The 20,137-nt window shown below is 37.9% G+C and overlaps 1 protein-coding gene across 2 annotated transcripts in view; it reads right to left on the reverse strand.

Annotated features, from left to right (window-relative positions):
* Positions 1-20,137, reverse strand: part of BICC1 (BicC family RNA binding protein 1) — a 90,045-nt gene that overhangs the window by 2,999 nt on the left and 66,909 nt on the right. For both annotated transcript variants that reach the window (XM_041475051.1, XM_041475060.1), the window contains 17 exons: positions 19,405-19,484; positions 18,062-18,220; positions 17,057-17,110; positions 16,056-16,250; positions 14,885-15,136; positions 13,605-13,736; positions 12,505-12,691; positions 10,951-11,109; positions 10,383-10,579; positions 9,956-10,097; positions 8,760-8,916; positions 7,258-7,423; positions 6,025-6,064; positions 5,201-5,355; positions 3,334-3,487; positions 1,541-1,701; positions 1,003-1,102 (listed from right to left, as the gene is read on the reverse strand). In XM_041475051.1, the coding sequence (XP_041330985.1) occupies positions 1,003-1,102; positions 1,541-1,701; positions 3,334-3,487; positions 5,201-5,355; positions 6,025-6,064; positions 7,258-7,423; positions 8,760-8,916; positions 9,956-10,097; positions 10,383-10,579; positions 10,951-11,109; positions 12,505-12,691; positions 13,605-13,736; positions 14,885-15,136; positions 16,056-16,250; positions 17,057-17,110; positions 18,062-18,220; positions 19,405-19,484 (2,490 nt within the window). The remainder of the gene's footprint in view (positions 1-1,002; positions 1,103-1,540; positions 1,702-3,333; positions 3,488-5,200; positions 5,356-6,024; positions 6,065-7,257; positions 7,424-8,759; positions 8,917-9,955; positions 10,098-10,382; positions 10,580-10,950; positions 11,110-12,504; positions 12,692-13,604; positions 13,737-14,884; positions 15,137-16,055; positions 16,251-17,056; positions 17,111-18,061; positions 18,221-19,404; positions 19,485-20,137) is intronic.

Consider the following 20,137-nt stretch of genomic DNA (forward strand, 5'->3'; position numbering starts at 1 on the left):
GGGTATGCGCTGAAAATATCTCTGATGTACTCCTTCAATTAACAGTCCAACAGGATAATAAGAGCATCAGGTTAAGACTCGGAGGCTCTACCTGGGACAATTCTTATATGGCACTGATACATATAAAAAATCCATTTTTTGCAACATGGATTTAGATCAAATTGACATAGCTGAAACTTTTAGAAGTTTCTCTTATAATACTCAAAGACTGCAATCTTCCTGGAAGTCCAACCATGCAGTGTAGACTGAGACTGACAGGAAAGCTTGTGACCAACTTGATCACTTCTCAATGCACAATTCTTTATTTTAAACATAAAACTGAACCAGCATTTTACCAAGGACTTTCAGAAAAAAAGCAGATCTTACCTGTCATCTAAACATGAACCCTACTCTTGTATTAGTAATAGCTCATCTAAAATAGTTTCCTTTTCCCCACTTTCTTGTTCTTGTAAACAAACTCTGTGCTAGATACACAGAGCGATTCCATGGATTTTCAAGACTGCTACTGAACTAAGTACATTTGAAAACCAAAAAAACAAAACAAACCACAAAGCCCCCTAAAAGTAGGCACTTTTTCCCAGTAGGATGACTGCTCTGCTAATCAATAAAATGGAGGACAGGGAGCCAAAAGGTTGAAAATGCCAGCTGTGAGTGGTATGTAGTGCTGTTCAGACCCCACAGTGCCTGTAATCCCAGAAATTCCTGGACCCATTGATTGTGGGGCATCAAACTTCATAATGTGAGATGAACTTTTCTACCAAGCTGCAGCTTTACAGGACTATTGCAAGTGAGCTGTTATTAGGTAAGGGGAAAGCTCTCTAAAGTCTGGGTTTAAGCACCTCTGGTGAGGGGCAAGCTAATATTACCTCTGTAGACTCTAGTCTTACTTTTCAGTCTTTCCAAGGTTTTTTTTTTTCCCTTTGTTGCCTATAAACACACAATTTGAGTGAGAAGAATACAAACAATGCTTAAAATCAATAAATGGTATTCTGTGTTTTTCACCTGAGATTGCAAGCAGCATTTTTCTTCTGGCACCAAAAGTGGTAATTCCCAACTCTTTCAAATCTTGATCAGTAAGAGTGAGGAATGTCTGCAGATCAATCTAGAATTAAAAAAAAAATATGAAAAGTATGCAAAACAAGTCTTTCCACAAAAGTATTAAGTGATAAATGTGGTTCAGAATAGCTTCATTTTTTTTTTCCCTGCTCCATTTTCCAGTTACTCATGTAAACAGCAATCATGGCTTTTCAATGGCTGCTTCACACAGTTGCTCAATTTGCTACATTTGTGACAGAAAAGGAGAAATTTAAAAGTAACCAGCTCAGGAAAAGCAGAGAAAATCAGTTAGCCCTATTTATGAGTCTTGAGGTTTTGAGTATTTACCACAATTGTAAGATGTGCGACCCAGCTCTGAAAGAACAGCTCATGAAAATCCTGTCACAAAGTGAGCTCTAAGTGGCTTTTGGTGAAGAGACAGCACAACTAGTGCTTGAAAACATCCTACCAACACAAAAAAGCTGCCTGTCAAAGGAACACCAACCTCTTGCTGCTGGAATATATCTGTGTATTTGCCCAAACCAAGCTTGCTGAAGAGCTCAGGCAGATCAGATCCCTTAAACAAACTGTTGAGGCTACAGCCATTGCTTCCTGTCAGCGAGGAAATGCAGTCCATGTAGTTACTGCTACTGAGATAGTGTTCAGCTGGAAGGGAACAAGTGCACGTTTCAGACACGTCACAGAAGGGAAGGGTTTTCCACCAACACTGTATTCAGTTAGATCATTATAATTACAAAGTATTTACATCTTTATTTTTGAGGAAAAAAAAAATAAAGCCTCCCAGTGGTCCGAGAGAATGAACAATATAAAACAATATTTTTGTTAATTAAGTTCTGGTGTTTCTTTTCTATAGACCTACTTTCATCCATCCAACTCGTCACTGTTTCTTTTATCCTTTATCCACACATTTTATTTTCTGGGAACGCTACACCTGCCATAGAACACTGTCCTTCACTGCCAATGTATTTGTGTTTGTAATTTTCTTCTAACACACATGTAAACACATTTTTAATCCTTAATTATTTTAATTAACCTAGAACTCCCATTTTTGTCCAATTAGTTTGAAAACATCAATAGATTGATTTCAAATAAACTTGTCATCTCTTTAGTTCTTCAAGTATTTAGAATATGATGTGCAGCCGTTCACAGCTCAACTAATGTGCTTTTTAAAACTGTGAATATTTTCTCTAATTTGAGCTATCCTTTCTTACCATGTCCAAATTTTATTATGTGTGTACTTTGAGTTTGGGATTTAGATTTATTCACTTTTAAAAGAAAAAGCAAGAACAAAAAGTATAAACAGCCATGATACTTATTTCCCCATAAAGCGACAGGTGGTATGGACTTAGTATTCTCTACCTCCAGTTTTCACTCTTTCAGAAAGACATCTGTTAACTTATTCAAAAAATAAAATTTCCAAGAGTTCAACTAAAGTAAAATTTCAATTTTTAAACTTCCAACAATTTTTAAAAAGTAATTGCAAAACATACAGCCTGTATCCACAGAAACCAGTACTTAAAATCATGCTAGGCCATGCCAAACACATGGACAAGCTTCTTTTCATAGCATTGTCTGGGTTGGAAGGGACCTGAAAGATCATCTCATTCCAGCCCCTTGCCATGGGCAGGGGTTAGGGTTCCACTATCCCAGGTTGATCCAAGTTGATCCAAGTCCCATTCAGCCTTGGACACTTCCAGGGATGCAGGGGCAGCCACAGCTTCTCTGGGCACCCTGTGCCAGGGCCTGCCCACCCTCACAGGGAAAGTTTTTTCATAATACCTGAACTAAACCTACTCTCTTTGTAGCCACTCCCTCTTGTCCTGTTACTACACGTTCTTGTAACTTTTATCCCCATGAGGAGACTCATGCTTTAAAATCCAGTTTCAGCATGGATTGATTATGACTTCACTAGTCAGCAAACAGCCCAATAAAGCCCTGGCTGTTGCTGCACCAGCAACACAGCAGAATGGAAGTCGTCTAGAAACAAGCCTTTTTACAGGTCTGCTTTCAGTACACCTTCAAAAACCCACTCCATGACAGCAAAGAGTTTTCAGCAAGGATGTCTGGCATTTAACCAATATCCTTAAAAGCTTTCCTTTCGGACAATTATTTGTATTATCATGTTACACAAGCTTACACTTCTCAATTTGTCAAAAAAGTAATTACAGGGTGCCAGTAATTTAAATCCATCATGAAGTCAGGATACATTCATATCAAAACAAATACTGGTATCAAAATTATTATTTTCTTTTAATCAGATAATAAGAGCTTATTAACCTGATTTGTTTTGTTTCCGTTTGGGGCTGCCAATTGAGGAGACAAAATCGTGAGCAGTGGGTCCAAGCCCGTTCCGGTCTCTCCAGTTATCAGATTCACTGCCACTCCCCAGGTGCTCCCGACTGCTGGACCGGGAGAGAGACATGGATGAACCCTGCAAACCACAGAAAGAAAATTTGGGCTGAACACAGAGCTTTCATTGTGACTCAGATGTTTTCTTTGAAGCAGCTTGCTTAAAAAGCAGCTTTTAACGCTCGCAAACATTCTTTTGGCAGTTGATGAATAGGCAAATAATTGCAAACCGGACACGAAAACAGCAGGTGTGCTTAAAACATATGCAGTTTACAGTTTTTAAGCAGAAGTTATTTAAAGACCACGATTCAAAATAAATTGCTCGGTATTTCCAAGTTTGTTTCCAAAACATTCCATGGTATCAAATTCCCACACAAATTCTAGACAAAGCAGTCTATTGACTACATCCCTTCACACAGGGAAGAGAACAAAACAGAACAATTATCTGAAGATAAGTGGATCAAGTACACACTACTTGACAACAGTCTTGCACACTATACTACAATAACAATTCTGCAATACTGTGAGAATTTGTAGTTGTTTTGTCTGGAGTCTTTTTAAATAGATTTTCATATACCTGTGAAATACTTATTATCAAGTCTCATCACTGAGAGTCAGAATGTAGCAAAACAAGGCAGCAGTATTCCACAGGAACATAGCCAAAAGAAATCGACCTTATGACTATCACATACTTACATGAGCTAAAAACTATGGAAATTAACAATTTAATTCTATAAACTTGTATCAAATTGCAGTTGAAAATAGGAAGGAATCTTTTACACTATTTAGTAAAACTGACACCCCTGAAGAAACACTGTTCTTGGTTAGAATCACAGACCTACCTAGAGATTTTAGACATCAAGGCCTGGGGGAAAACCCCACCCCAACTCAACCAAGATAGGAAAGTATGCAAAAGAAAATTGCAGATTTTGGTTGCAGTTTTTTCTTTTCTCTAGTTACTACTGCATTCCATGTAGCCAAGCCTAGTACACGTAGCTGAATGGCTCAGAAAGTTGATATGCCAAGTGGAGAACATCAAGACACATTTTTATTGTGGCTGAATATTTCTTTTGCATTAACAGAAAGGTATATCCTAGAGGACTATGAAGTCCCCTACTTCAAGAAGCATACAGGCAGAAGAGAAAAAGGTGTCTTCATGGAAGCTGGGAAGGATTAGAGCAAGGAAGCACACTAAAAAGCAATTTCAGCACGCCTTTGAGAAGAATGGAACAAACTCCCTGCAAGATTCCCATGTTGGGACTCTGAAGAGAATTCCTGGACTCTGTCTGCCTTCTGCCTGGGAAAATTCTGAGCCCAGTGAATAGTGCAAGTATTAATTACATAAAAATAGAGACAGCTGTTCCAGTTCTGTCCCCAGAAGGAAAGATGAGCTGATTGTTCTGCTGCTCTCCTCCACCATGCAGTGATACACATGATATAGTTTCTCTGTCACATATACTCTGTTCTCATTAGGTTACAAATTCCTTATTGCTGCTTTGCAACTACTGAGATGTTTGGTCCTGTAAGCTGTTCAAAGCTCCTTTAAACAAATACATTTTAAGAAGCAGACGTCTATGCTCTATGACTTATCTGTGAAACAGATGTAACTTTGTGTGTTGGGCTGAATGTATTCCATATGCCTTAATATTTATGTAAGAAATATTTTTCACCATAAAAAAATATTTAGAACAGTTATCTGCAAGGCTTTGTTTTTACAGAAGTTAGACATTTCTCAAGAGAAACAACTGTATCATTCACTAAAAGTAAACTTTCATTACAGTATACTTTTATATACCTCATATGTAGTTGTCATGGAAGGCTTGTATGATACATGATTTGCTCTTCTTAGTTCCTTGATAGTTTCTGCAGGCATTGATTTAGAGAACCCCAAACCACTCCACGTATTTGTTGGAGTTCTCACTTCTGTTACAACTGGCTTCTTTAACATAGCTGAAAATAGAGACAAATCAGTAGATCTCAGCCTTAGTCAATGTACTGAGAACATAATACTGAAGTGATGTTTGCTAACAGCCTGAGCCCAGCAAACAGCAAACCCTAAACATCTCCACTTGCTACACAGCTTGAATCCTACCCTTCCTTAAAGCAATCTACTCTGCCAGAAGATAGTTAAATCCCACAGGGCTGCAAGGAAGCAAAAAAAAAAAAAAATCTGTTTCAAAGAGAGAACCTTCTGTTTTTCTTTTGGTGAACAGGTAATATGGTTTATTTCATACCAGGGTCAAAGATATGGTTAAGTCCCTTACCAATTCTACAACTTAATATATCCCTGAAATAAGAGGCCACTTAGCTGATATGGCAAACACTTTAGAGTTTAATTTGCATCCAAATAAAGCAAAGTGTTAGAGCAATAAGCTCTCTGAAAACCACATTGATTATTTGCACATGGATGTACTTACACATCCCATCTGCAAGCTGCTTATATTGCATTTTATACTAGGTTGGTATTAAGAGGGTTTTTTTGAACATAAAGCTAATATACAAATGCTTCACTACCACTTTCAGATTTTATTAAAAAGCAGATTACAAAACTGAAATTTCAGGAAATCATTTCAGCCACATGCTAATAAACTTTTCAGACATCACTGTTCACCCACATACCTTTGGTTGCTAGTAGTTTCTTCTGTTCATAGTCAAATGCCTAAAAATTAAACACACAGAAGATAATTTAATTGCAATTCTAACTAAATGTCACTCCAGTACTCATTCCTGTGAAAACAAACATTTTCAAAGTGGCCAGGGAATATATCTAGAAGAAACCTGAAATATGGCACAATAATTTCATGGTAGCCCAGTTAGAACCTTAGTTACTTAAAGCATTCACTCAAACATAGATAAAGATTTTTAATAACTATCTGATTTCCATATGAGTCAGGCTGCAGCAGTATTTACAAACTGCTTAGGAAGCATTTTTTCTTCAATTTTTTAAAGTAAGATATCTTTCAAGCATAGTTTCTCTCCCTTAACTATCTGTTCTTAGCATTTAAAACATTCTTTAACAGTACAAAGAAGATAATATATCTTTGCAAATCTAGGCACCACAGTTATTTTCAATAACCTTTCAGGCTTGGTTCTCCTCCATGCACTCATGTTGTGAAAGGAAAAGAGAACATAAGTTTTGAGAGAATTTGAAAAACTTTTGCTTGTATTCTACCTATGTCAAGGGAAGATGTGAAGTTTAAATACCCCTGATTAAACAAGCTACACTTTGCTGAAGTATAAATTAGGAAATCTAAACACAAAATGATGAAAATACTGTATTAGCCTGAAATATTGCATTCTCTACTGAAAGGAACTAGAGGAATAACTGAAGAGAAGGGCTGCAAAACACTAGTCTTCCTCTTGTTCCACTACTCCATACAGTCTGGTTATGCCCACACTTCAACAGATCTAGTCTGAAAATAACCCTGCTACTGCTTCCTGACAAACAGTCAAAGGGGTCTCCTCCCTCTTTGGGGAGATTTGCAGTAACATGGCAATAGTTTATATGTGTAGGCTGTAATTAACCGAGCTGTCACTGCATATGAAAAGTAGTAATATGTATTTTGTAGCTATAATTTTCTCCAAGCGACAATGTAAGATTTCTAACAGGCAAATGATGCTTGTGGAGACAAATACAGCCACACAATTTTCTGTACTTAAATTTTTCTTACTCAACAGAAGCATAAGAGCTTTTCTGTTTTCAAGACTTTTCATTGACAACCCACTCCTCAGTCGAACCAGCTGATGCCTTGCCTGTGAATGCTTTTACTGAACTGGTAAAGACAATTCAGTCTCCAGGGCCAGCCACCTCTGCATTTTAAGGTAACTTCACTCTGCAGTTAGCAAGATTACCTGCATATTTACAAAGGAGGGCTGCGGAGCCAGACGTGCTCTCTCCGAGTTCTGCTGGGCGGCTGCTGCTCGCTCGGCCGCCCGCTCGCTGCCCGGGGCCTTCTTGTCAGCCACGGGGCTCTCCGGGGCGCCCAGCTCGGCCTCTGCCCGCAGCCTGTCCGCCGTGCTGCGGGACAAAGGCGGCGTTAGCTCCGCTCACCTCGGCCTGGGTCACCTCAGTGCAGCCCTGCTAACTGGGCTTTACCCTGAGAAGCCTGGCAGCCAAGTTCGAGACATGTCTGCACAGAAACATCTCAGCGCTTTTAGCAATGTTTCCAAACGTTTCAGCTCTCCTGTGGCTTTTTCTCTCAGTGAAGGAAAACAAGTGCTTCTCCTTCCTGTGTTACCGAATACAAGGTACAGCTTATGGATTCAGTTTTCAGCTGTCTGCTATCTGGAATTATTGCATGCAATCCTACACAGTGTGATTTCCTGTTTAGCCTTGCTCAGGCCAGCAGTTCTAACAGGTTCATTGTTGTAAGATAAAAAGAGATTGCATAATAGGGACTAAGAAAGTTGACATAGGTTCTGCTTGCTTTCACAGCTTCAATAACTGCAGTCCTTCACGCCTACATTACCTCTCGGTGCAATTTTTTTTTCCCCCCTCAACTCGGCCACATTTTGGGCTGCTCTAGAACAGTATAAACTCTTACTGTAAAAAGTGATCATGTTTTAGAAGCTGTAAACTACTATCCCCAAAGAAACTGTGAGCACTATGCCCTCAAAAAAAAGAACAAGACACACAAACAACCAAATTTGGTTAGCAGGATTCCTCAGATTTTTAAACTGTGAAAGCAGAATTAAATACATATCACAGCCTTAATAGTGTAAATAAATGAAGCAAAAGAAAATATGTGTCTCAAAAGAGTGGCGATAAACAGTTCCCAAACAAACAGTGAGAACATGAGTACATCGGACAAAAACACTGCGTTACGAACAAAACTTGTGTTGCCAAAACGTATTATGACTCAAACAAGCCTTTCCCACTGCTGGGTCATTAAAGAGCCAACCCAATCAAAATCATCACTGAGACAAGTGTTTGAGAACATGCTGATATGCCCTGAACACAGCTTTCCTAAGAAGAAAACAGCCTCAGGTATACACAAAAGGAAAAAGCTGTCAGAAATTATTCTCTAAGCAATCAATAAAGAAGCAAAGTGCAAAGTGTATACGTTAGAAACAGGTAATGAAAGTTCCTCTGACAAGGATCTCCATTCTGTTGTGGAAGAGGAAAGACATTTTTAAACCCAAAGCCAAATACGATGAACAAAAAGCATTCAAAGTCTGCAGTTATCAGACAAACAGGGAGCTATATTAATGCCTAATGTGATGGAAAATCAAGGCCAAATAAATCAGTTCTTGGAATATCTTATGACTGAACCACTCCCTCTGTGTACAGAAACGTGTGAAGTAATTTTATGCTGCAGAAGTTCCCCTGATCTGTGTTTATACACCCAGCTTACTGTAAGTGGGAGTTTTTGGTGCCCTGCAGTAATTCCACCGTTTGTCTCTTGGCACAGGCCTGCTTGGAAGAGCTCATCATCTGCTTCAGGTCACTGGTGTTCGCCGAGTGCGACGGACTCCGAGGCATGCCCACTTCCACAAAAGCATCATTGCAACCTACCAGGCCAGGAAAAGAGACTTCAACAACCACCCTGCTGTGTTCCAGGGAGCTCTCTGGGGAAATGATAACTATGGGAGAAAACTTCCTCTTCCTCCTGACTGTATTCAAGGTTAGGCAGTCAAGATGTTCAAGTTCAAATGCACAAAAAAGGTGTCAGTATTCACATATATAGTAGTCACACTAAGTATTTTCTTTCTTAAAATATTTAAGTAATATTAATTAACAACAAATGTGAAGACTGAAAATTCAAAGTGACTAAATATTCTGAAGAAATTTGATTTTATACCCAGTTTTAATAGACTTTGCCAGATGCTTGGTAACTTCTTCTGGAATAAGAGCTCCCCCCACTTTATGTTCAAGTATCTTTAGAACATGTTTTTAGAAATATTTATCACCCTAAATTGGCAATGTACCTTTTATTCAAATCAGCATTTCAAATGACCACAACCCTAAATAAAAGATGATCTCCTTGATCAGTATTTACAAGGGAAATAAGGCCTTTACACATATTTGCTCAAGTTGAAGTGGAGCTGGCTTCCCCCCTCCAAGAATGATGGGACAGTTTAGCTTCTAAAGGGCAGCATAACTGAAATGCTGTTGCAAAACACACAAAATTGTTTCCCAGTGTCATCTAGGTTAGAGCTACACAATTTTCTGCAAAAAACTTTCTCAGTAACATTATTTCCTTTTGTTATAAAGCAAAAAATATAACAACATTTAAACCAGCAGAGTTTAGTTAAGGTGCTGTAAAAAATACTAAAATCCTCATAGGTTATCTCCCTCTGCTCCTAGGGAATAAGTAAAATGTTGCAAGTATATTTATGTTCATTTAAGGTGTTTCTATCAGCAGTAGAGCTCAGTTACTACAGTTCTATTTACTTTCCTTGACAATGAACCTGGCACATCCAGCAATATTTTCCTTAAACATGGTTGCAAAACCAATTCAGAGAGAATATTGTTACATTTTTGTATAATGAAACGTACACAGACTGTAGAAACACTACCAGACAAAGGAATGCAATGTCAAAATCTCACCTTCTTCACTATTTGCCTTGGCAGCCACTTGTTCTGAGGCACCATGAGCACTTGTTTGCCTTACTCCATCGCTGTGGCTTGTGCTCAACACATTTTCTCCCAGCGATGTGGCAGACAGTGCAGCATACTTGATATTTGAGGCCTGAAAAGATTGTCAAAAATCACTGAAGTGATTATTATGCTTAAGGAAATATTAAACAATTTCCCTTTTCTATATGTACAGGAGAATGAGAAATTCATTCCTGGTACACAACAGTATCTTTGAATGTTCTATTTCTCCATCTTTAAGTCGTATTAAAAAACTCGGTTGTCTATTTTTAAACTTAGAAGCTTTAAAAATCTACTAATATAGCTAGTTTCTCTTTCAGCTTTTCTTAGTAGAGGTCTAGTATAAAGAAATCAGATTCTCCAGTGCAGTATCACTTACCTTTACATGACCATTTAAAGAAGGTGAACCTTTTTTACTTTCTGATTGCATGCCATTAACGTGGACTTCAACAGGAGTCAGGCCTGGTGGTGGAGATGGAGTGTTTTGACCATAATTAGGCACTCCAGACAGCAGAATACTAGTTAAAGTTGCTTGGGCAGTAGATGGTATCATTAGGTGTGGAATAGCAGAAAAACCTGCAACAAAATTTGATTATGTTCTGATTAAGTGTCTCATTTAACTTCCTGAGACATTATGCTACTTTATCTAAATCTTTATGTAGCTATGATACTTTACTAAAAAGTTTCCATTACAGTTTCATGCCAAAACCATAATACTTTATCTAGGTAGGTTAACTTTGCTTTCTACATAAAACAGATGAAAACACTGCCTGTGACAGCATGTCATATATTAGGTTATAACCTTAAATTTGCATATTTATTCATCCGTGCTAAGGTAAGTGTAGGAATTAAGGTTCCAAATAATTAATTAATCTTGACTTGTCAACTGCAATTCTAATGACTTGGTGTTGCACAGTTAATTTAATTCACATTAAACTTCCACTGACCTGTGGTGTTTGTGTTAGCGAGAGATGTTGCCCACAGTGTGGGACTGGGCGTGCCTGAACTTGGACTCTGCAGAGGGCTCACAGAGCTATTAAGGGCATTCAACAGAGAGTTTGGAGTAGTTGAGGTGTTGACTGACAGGGCTGTTGGACCTAATAGGCCTGCAAAAAATTATGCAAGATGAATATTTAGTTTCGACTTACAGGAAAACATTTTTCACAAAAGTACCAATTGAAAAGAAACAAACAAACCCCCCGGTAATTTGCACCACCCTGTATTGCACAAACCAATTTGAACACTAAACCTGCTGCTCATTTGGTGCACATTAAGAAGTCTTGTTCTTAAACTGGGAATGATATATCCAAGAAAAATTGGAGCATCTTTTATGTCCTTCTACTGGACCCTAACTCTTGTCATAACAGTCTGCACTGGCTGCTTCTCAGCCCCAGCGTCCCTTTGTATCTCCTCTGTTGCTTCTGATGGTTTGTTTCAAAGCAGCATCACAGAGACAAGAAAGGAACTGTACTGCACCACCTCGCTTTCATTTCACAATATAACCTTTTGCTCAGAAGCTCCTGTGAATCAACCACTACTTGCACACTAATAACTACTCAATTTCTTTTTGCACCTTCAATACAGGCTGAAAATGATCCCCCAAATGCATTATCACTCCCAAAACTTTCCCCCAAACCAGCTCTTCATGTAAAAGCATTCACAAAGCAGTTCAGCACTACACACTGAAAAGGTAAAAACCCCAAACCTGCCAAGTGCAGCATGACAAGACATGCAGTCACAGAAGCAGCATTAAAAATCACAGTCAAATGGCACAAACACTTTCTACTGTGTGACCCGAACAAAGCGTGTGAGATGGAACTACACAGCACTCCTGCATGGCAGGTCACAAGGGACAGTGCTGGTTACATGAGAACTCAGAGTTTCTAGGACCTGTGTCAAGATTTGTCGCTACATTCTTCTGGGACTACTTGGTTTTTCTATCTATACATTTTTGATACAAAGGTATTTGCAGAGCTTGAAAATAAAAAGGTAATTTCAGTCTGGACTACAAACTGCTTCTACAAAATGAAGATAAATAGTTTACTCATTTTTGTCCTGTATTTCCTATTGGTAAGGTCTAAACTAGACCCGTGGATCCCTCAATTACAGTGAGATACTGACCTGAAATGTGGTGTTGGCTATGTTACCTTTCCTGCCAGGCTTAAGCACCTACCCAAATTCTGGACAGCCTGGGACGTTACACAGCCAAAGAAGCTGAAAAAGCCATGCCCCACCTCACCTGTATTTCCCTCCCTTTCAGCTGAGTGGTTTGCACACTTCCAGAGATTTTTCTACAGGGATGAGTCCCACATCTGATTACAAAAGCCTTGGAGAAGTTTTATAACAACAAGCCCTTGAGAGGCCAGAGGCTGTTGTAATTCTCTGACACTTTAACACGATTCCTTATGCAAAACTCACCTCTGGTAATTTTTTCTAGTACAAATTAATTAAGTTTAAAACAAAACTATATTAAAGAAAATATAAATATAATGAATGCATACCAAGCCCAGTGAGTCCTAGTCCTGCTGAGGACAAAATATCCAAACCAGGACAAGACAGACCAACAGGGCATGAGACAGTAGAGGGATTTGATACTACGGTGACTCCGCTACTTTCAAGTCCCAAGAGACATTTCCGTGCCTCGTACATATTTAAGGCATTTCGTTCAACACTTTTTACAATCACAGACTGCAGGGAAAGAAAACAACAACAAAAAAAGGGAAACCAATGAATATCAGTTCCCCATAACACATATCTGCAACACAGATAATTCTTCTTCATACCACTGTATGGCTCCCACAACCACAGCAGTGTGAGACAGCATGAGCTAACATCCATTAGCAACTATTTAAATTCAGGGGGGTGAAGTTCAGGAGAGCAAGACTAGGGATTTCATAAGGATTTGCAATGAGAATGATGGAACACCTCTCCAAAAAATTAATTACTATAATACCTTGGTGCTACTTGGTAGACCAAATGTCAAGCACCTCAAGAGCTAGATAACTGAATCAATAATTAATATCTTATCTTCTCTTGTAGTTGAGCTTTATACCTTGAAGTGGACAAAACCCCAGTTTTTTTGTTCGTTTTAAATTCACCCATTAAATTCATAGCTGTCTGAGAATAAGGTAATAAGGTTCTCGAAAATTAAATTACAAAACCCCATTGCTTCTTTTCTACATCTGCTCATTTTCTACAGGATGTTTCTTTGTATTGATTATATATATCCCTACACAGGGAAGCTCACATACTGACACAATGGAATAATCATTTAAAACTTGAATACTTTTGCCTGCTTTGGCATTTTATACAACAGAGTCCCCTATCCACACTGGCCTCAATATTTTACAATAAACACCTCCTACTTTATCAATACATTCTATACAAAAGCTAATTTCTTTATTATTAAGCATTTAATGAAAGTCAAATCACCCTAAAGTAGAGCTGCTGGGTCATTTAAACTGGTATTTCAAGCATAAAATACATATGGCTTTCACAAGTTTACAACCCATTAAACTGGGGGGGAAGAGCACACATCAACTCACCAACTCTAAAACTTTGTTATGAAAGCCTAAAAGGAAAATATTAGCTTTGCACAAACCTTGCTTGGTTGTTTTGGCTTAGGCTTAATGCTTATGAAGACATCTAACTGCTCCATTAGCTGTGTTATAAACTGTGGTTCTACTTCAATTTCTTCCTTCATATCAAACATGAGCACAAGGGGAAGGCAACCCTGAAAAGAAAGGCACAAAAAATTGCTAGCACTTGTAACTGGCCATTTTCCCATGAAAATGGTAGCAATAAGCTGAACTACAGACATCGATGTAAGGAAACCTCTAATTTCAGAAAAAATAGGAAGGATGACATTTTAGGGAAAGCCATTTCCTTGTATGCAAGAATTCTTCCTGAACAAGGAGTTTGGTAGCACAAGCGGTAAAATTATTTACTGAATATTTGACATCCCAATCAGCACAGTCTTGTCAGGAAATGATGGCAGGACACCCATACTAGAAGTCTCCCATTCAACTATTCGAAATAAGGAAAAACACTTGTAAAAAAATCTAATTAACCATTGCCCAAGTCTTAACTTTTACCTTTCTCTTCCCCATTCTAGACCAGCTATGTAAATATTCTCTAGTGATATGGATAACATCAGTAACACACTTGAAATACTAAAGGTTTAGAGTAAAAACCCCAAAAACTGAATGGTCCAGTCCTCACACATTTTGTCCCTCAGTATTCACATATATGAAAAATGTGTACATGTTAGTACTAAAATAATGGCTAAAGGCTGCTGTGAAGTTTAAAGACCAATATACCAAAAATCTCCACATATAATGATACTCACCACCAGAGCTATGTCTATAAAAGGCCTTAGAGAATTGTAGCTGTGGTACTACAAAGAATGTAAGACATCAAAGTAAGTAATTATTCCCTATGGTTTCCCAATTTCATTGAACACTTGCCTACATGGGAACTAAGGAATTCCTGACATTTTCCCTCAACAGAAACCTATTTACCTGACAAACACAGAAAAGACAGGTTGGCAAAATAAAACACAACCCATCACCCAACACTCACAGAATATTTCAGAAATATGCCTCAGAGGCATATTGTTATTGCAAATTTAAATTACTTATGTTGCATTTATATTAAAAAGGTTATTTTTTGAGTCACGTTACCAGAGATTACAAGTATTTTCAGTAACTACAAACACTGACAAAACCCTGACAAAAATGGAATCAGCTGTTTGCAGTGTGAATAGCAATCCTTCCTCTCTAAGGCTAATTTACATGTGAGCTGTAAATACAGGCAGAGCAAGCATATTTTCCATAATCTGGTGTGCAATTTTTTCACACAAGCTTCACTGAAAGTATTTACCATGAGATATTGCCTGGCAAGACAGACAGACTCAATTGTGCCCTGGAGGTAGACAGTGGATTTCTTCTGTGGGTTACTAGGGTCAGGGAAGTGGATCTGAGCACCAGTCCTCTGCATGATATGTTTGATGTTGCTGCCGTTTCGACCCATCATAAAGAGATGATGCTGTGCTGCGATGTCGAGCTGCGTGCTCACAGGGATTGCAGAGGCCAGGCTCCCAGCCAGGTGTTCCAAGAGCATGGCTGTTCCTTCCTGGGGGGAAATGGGAGAAACCAGTGAAACAGGCCCACAGGCACACAAAAGGAGAACGCAGAGTGCTTTCTTTCTTGTCATGCACTCCACAGGCAAGGTAAGGAAATGCTGTTGGGTTTAAAACCACAGTTGATTTGTTAAAGGCAACAAAACTCTGCCCACTGCTCCCATTTTATGGCCAAATGCAACATTTAATTGCCACTCTGAAACAGGCAGTAAGACAATGCCACATGGATTGGTCCCAACAGACCTTTTGTGGCCACAAAGGCAGTCAGAAAGTCAAAAGAGATTTATCTGGGTAGGTACACTTGCAAAACTTTCCTCTCGGTGTTGGGCTCAGATGCTCTCACTGGCTTGAGATCCACCCATCTGGGACTGTATCAATCTCTCCTACTGCCAGTTCCTAACAAGAACACTTTTTTACTTTATTAAGATGAACAGGCTCCTGGCAGCTCCTTGCCTTGGCTGTCAAACTCACACCAAAGCACTGGATTCAGTTTTATTGACTGATTGGATAACTTTCAAGGTTATATATTTATGTGCATGTTGAGAAAAGCTCAGCATGAACAATTTGAGATGGGAGGTGTATTTTGTGGTTTTTGTTTGCATTGTTTTTGAATTAAAAGATGGGTAAGACCAGCACGTATTCCAGAATTGCCAAAAACCTGAGCAAGTGTGCAGGAGGTGAACACTGGATTAAAACCTTACCACCAACAATGCTAAATCCTAAACTTAAAACTATTTTCTACGCATTTTTACACTTCACCCGTATAAGTTAAATAAAGGAAAAAATTCAAAGCCTCAGGGTTTGCAATTAATTATACAATAACATGTGCTGATGAGGCAAGATATACCATCTTAGACAGATATATATTATAAATATGTGACATTCAGAAAGCTTCTTAAGAGCAGAGATTACCTTCACAGCACTAGTGTTGTTTTGTGACCCTCTGACAATGACTGTAGCACCATACATTCGAGAGCGTTGTTTGAAGGAAACTGAAATGTTGTATGTCTGACACACGTGCTGAATGGTTGGAGAATTAGGATCTGGGATGGGTTGGAGAATTCCAGCAATAGGCAATTCAAACATGAGTACCAATGGAAGCAGCTCCTACAACAATAATGAAGAGGAAATATGGAAAACCAGATCCATAGTCAAACCACAACAATTTTATTCCTCAATCATAATGTACTGGTCAGTGATGATTTAACTGACAAAACACATCCTCAGCCCAGAGTTCCTGGATAAAAATATACTGTCACTTGGAAAAAGGCACCTCTTTTTCCAGGAATACTACAGTGGGCTTTTTTTGCAGAAGCTTTCCTGAGTTTTGTTTGGTTTATTTTTTTCTCCAAAATAACAGCAGCATTTGGAAAAAGGTTGTATGACATGTCTGGCTCAAAAATTGCTGTAAGCTTCTGGTAATTTATTTGATTTTTCATTATCCATGCCAAAATACACACAGGAGTTGAAACTACAAGGAAAAGATAGAAAATAGCTACAAGTGGAGAATGACACTGAATTATTTACACAAATTATACGTGAAAATGGTTAAAATGTGAGAATCAGAAATTGCCTTTCCCAAGTCATAGATTCACACAGGATGCCTGAGCTTCCATAAGCCATCTGTGGTAGGTAAGTTAAGATATAATTTTCTACACAGTATGGAATTAATTTACATTGTGCTTAGAGTGTAGACTTCATGTTCAAGACCCACTTTGGGCCAGTTAAAAATTCAGCCAGAATGTGAATCACTGTTATAACATCCTTAGCATATTTCTCATATGGATACTCACATTTGTTCCTACATTTCTGCTGTCACCAGACAGAGGCAGAAAACCCTGGGGTTCTCAAAATATGCATTTTTCCCCTGACAGGTGTTTTTAGGGGTACACTACACTGAGCTAGAGCATTACCCGAATTCTGACTCTTGCAGACTCCACTCCAGCTGGCTGTCCTGCAATAGACACCTGGAAGAGCAAGAATGTGAACAGCATTGGATCATATTTTCAAGTGAGACATGGAGAAGTTATTCAGATAGCTGTGCTCTCCTTAAAAAAAAAAAAAAACACCAACAAAAAAACCCCAAAAAACCTAAGAAAAAAATTAGCACATCTCACACTTGCTGACATCTTAATTGCTCTCTAAACACTGGCTGAGAAGTATAGCCAATGCTAAAAAAGGTTGCAGCATCTTATTTAAGCAACTAGAAAAAAGTTTACATCAAAAAACCAGTGTTCTACTTAAATAATGGAATTATTATTCCATACATGTGTTCAGTGCTAATATTCAAACAACAGTAGATTTTCTTGAATGTTTTGAAATTACTGCCTTTTGCTCAGCAACCATTAGGATGCACAAGTGGGAATTCTAAGTACAAGGATGAGGGACTTGAAATAAACATTCCACCAATATTAGTGCTAGGAAAGATGAACAATTCAGGCTCAATGATTTATTCTAATGAAGTTGAACTCTTACAATAGGACATTCATTTCTGCTGGCTATTTGCTAAGTTTAGTCTTCAACAAAGTTACACCATAAGCAAAAAGCACCAAAAAAACCAATCAATATGCTGAATAAGTCATTGTGTTGAAGAAGAAAAAAAAATTATAAAAGCAGATTTTTTCATACCACTTCTCTACCATTCACTCTAAGTTGCTGACTTCTGTATGTGCAAAGTAATTTTAGCTTAAAAAAATTAAAATGATTCATGAGCCATCACAAATTGTTTCCATCTGTTTTTAAAGATTTGCTCACTTAGGAAGCCCTGTACTTTCCACACAGTATAAAAACCAAAAATCTATTTCCCTGAACATGAACACACCATCTCCAAAAAACCCATATTGATGAGAGAAGTTTAGAAATGTTTTATACTTTCAGGAATTACAACACAAACGAGCTCAGTATTAAACAACACTTACTTGGTTGCTTTTCTCTGCTTGATTGTTCCTATTTGAGTCTGGAAAATGGATATGGCATCCCGTTTCCTCCATCACTTTTTTAATATTATTGCCACCTTTACCTATCACATGAGAATGTTCTGTATGTGAAACATCCATCTTCAAGGTTACCCGATTGCTCTGGAAATGAAGCAGCCACAGTTTGACTTGGTCACAGCAGAACCTGAGTATTTGAGTTTTTAAGAGTAATGTAACTTCAAGAATGACATCAAAATTGTATTTCTGAAGTATTTTTGCTATTATTTAACTTCTACTCAAGGATGATGTTTTTTATAGAAATCAGTTGGATATTAATTTGGTCTTGTTTTCTTTCCAGTGAGGAAATAAATAGTGGAGATAAATACCCCAAAGATGCATCTTCAAAAACAACTAATACTTTTAAAATACCCTTGAACTTTCTTCAACTGTGACTTAAGTGTCCTTTTGCAATTTATTCTGATTTCTTTTAATTCTGTATTTTTTCAACTGAAGTCACGCACCCTTGTTTGGTCTGAAAGGAATACATTATGAAGATTTTGCAAATCAAAGCCATGGGACCAAGTAACTGTTTTTTCTTCCTTAAACAGTTTTTTTTTTTTTTTCTTTTTTTGGTACATGAATTTTTAATATACACAAACACTGCCTACAGCTATTATTAAAAGCTCTATTGTTAACAGCTCAAAATAATGTTGTTAATAGTTGTTCCAAAAGTGGTGCTTGTCACTTGAGTGTTCCTTTTGGCAATCTGCTCAGAGAACCAGGAAGGTGCCACACAAACACACAGGAGCCATACACACTGCCCCAAAAGAGCTGCTGCTGAATGAAAATAATATCTGATGAAGAGAAGAGACCACTGGCCAAAATCTAGATGTTTTAGAATTCTGGTCCTGATGTTTCAGAGTGTAAGAATAGAGTAACTGTTAAACATAAAACAGCATAAATGCTCCTAAAAATCAAGTTTCAAACAGAAACAAAATTTTAGGTTGTCTGAAGTGGTTACATAACCTATTGCTTGCAGTGAAGCTGTATTTCAGATTTTGAAGTAAAACCCCAATTCAATGAACAAATCACTTATGCTTTTAGCCATATGGCTGGAAATATTATTTCTATATAATTCAGTTCTGGAAAAGTGCTTCAAGCAAGTATTTTTCTCTCAAAATGTTTAAATATGTGGGTATAAACCAATATCAACATCTGCAAGGCATTTATTGGAGACTTTTCTTCATTGCTTGCATAAATACCTTCTCTTGAAACGTGCCTATTAAAGAGATCAATGTCACCACAAAATTAGGGGCTAAGGTGTCATTCTAAGAAAGTTTTCTTACTTTTGTGTCCAAGACAGACATGATTTTCTCTTTTGCTTCTTTAACGTTCTCTTTTTTTCCAGAAACTTTAATATGGGGATCTATAAAAGAAATAAGCTTGTAAGAAAAATACAGTACAATATCTATAAAAAAAAATTCCTCACTGCTCAAATAAATTTGAGCCCATTATTTATAATTCACTGATAAACCATACCACCAGCCTTTGGGATTCAGCTGAAGGCCAAAATGTCTTATTCTATCCCTTCTGCCCCACAATTAGGATTACCAGATGAATTTATTAAACATGAGAACCAACTTAAAATAGAAATCAAATTCCAAATGTATATCACAGTATCATAAACATGGCCTGCAATGCAATTACATAGCTAAGCCACATCTTCTCAAACCAAAAGTAACAACAGAAAACTCAAAGCTTTTTGGCAGCCTACCAAACACAAACCCTCCCTCATGATCACTTTGATACATTTAATTAGTCTTACAAATACTCTTTGCAGTTTTAACCTGGCACTAAAGGTGTCTCCACCTTTTCACCTTTTTTTCTGATTGCACAAAAAAAATGGCATTTAAATGACACTTTATTACAGCAAATGGCTGAAACTCAAGTACATAAATTAGCAGGAACACCTGCTGATGGTGGGTTTTGCCCGGTGAGATCTAAAATACCGATTCTACAGCCCACCTGGTTTACACTGTAATTTTCAGGCCACTGTCCTTAAAGAACACAAGGTATCAG

The sequence above is a fragment of the Pyrgilauda ruficollis genome, unplaced genomic scaffold (genome assembly GCF_017590135.1).
Source record: "Pyrgilauda ruficollis isolate IOZ18807 unplaced genomic scaffold, ASM1759013v1 scaffold11, whole genome shotgun sequence".
Classification (NCBI taxonomy): domain Eukaryota; kingdom Metazoa; phylum Chordata; class Aves; order Passeriformes; family Passeridae; genus Pyrgilauda; species Pyrgilauda ruficollis.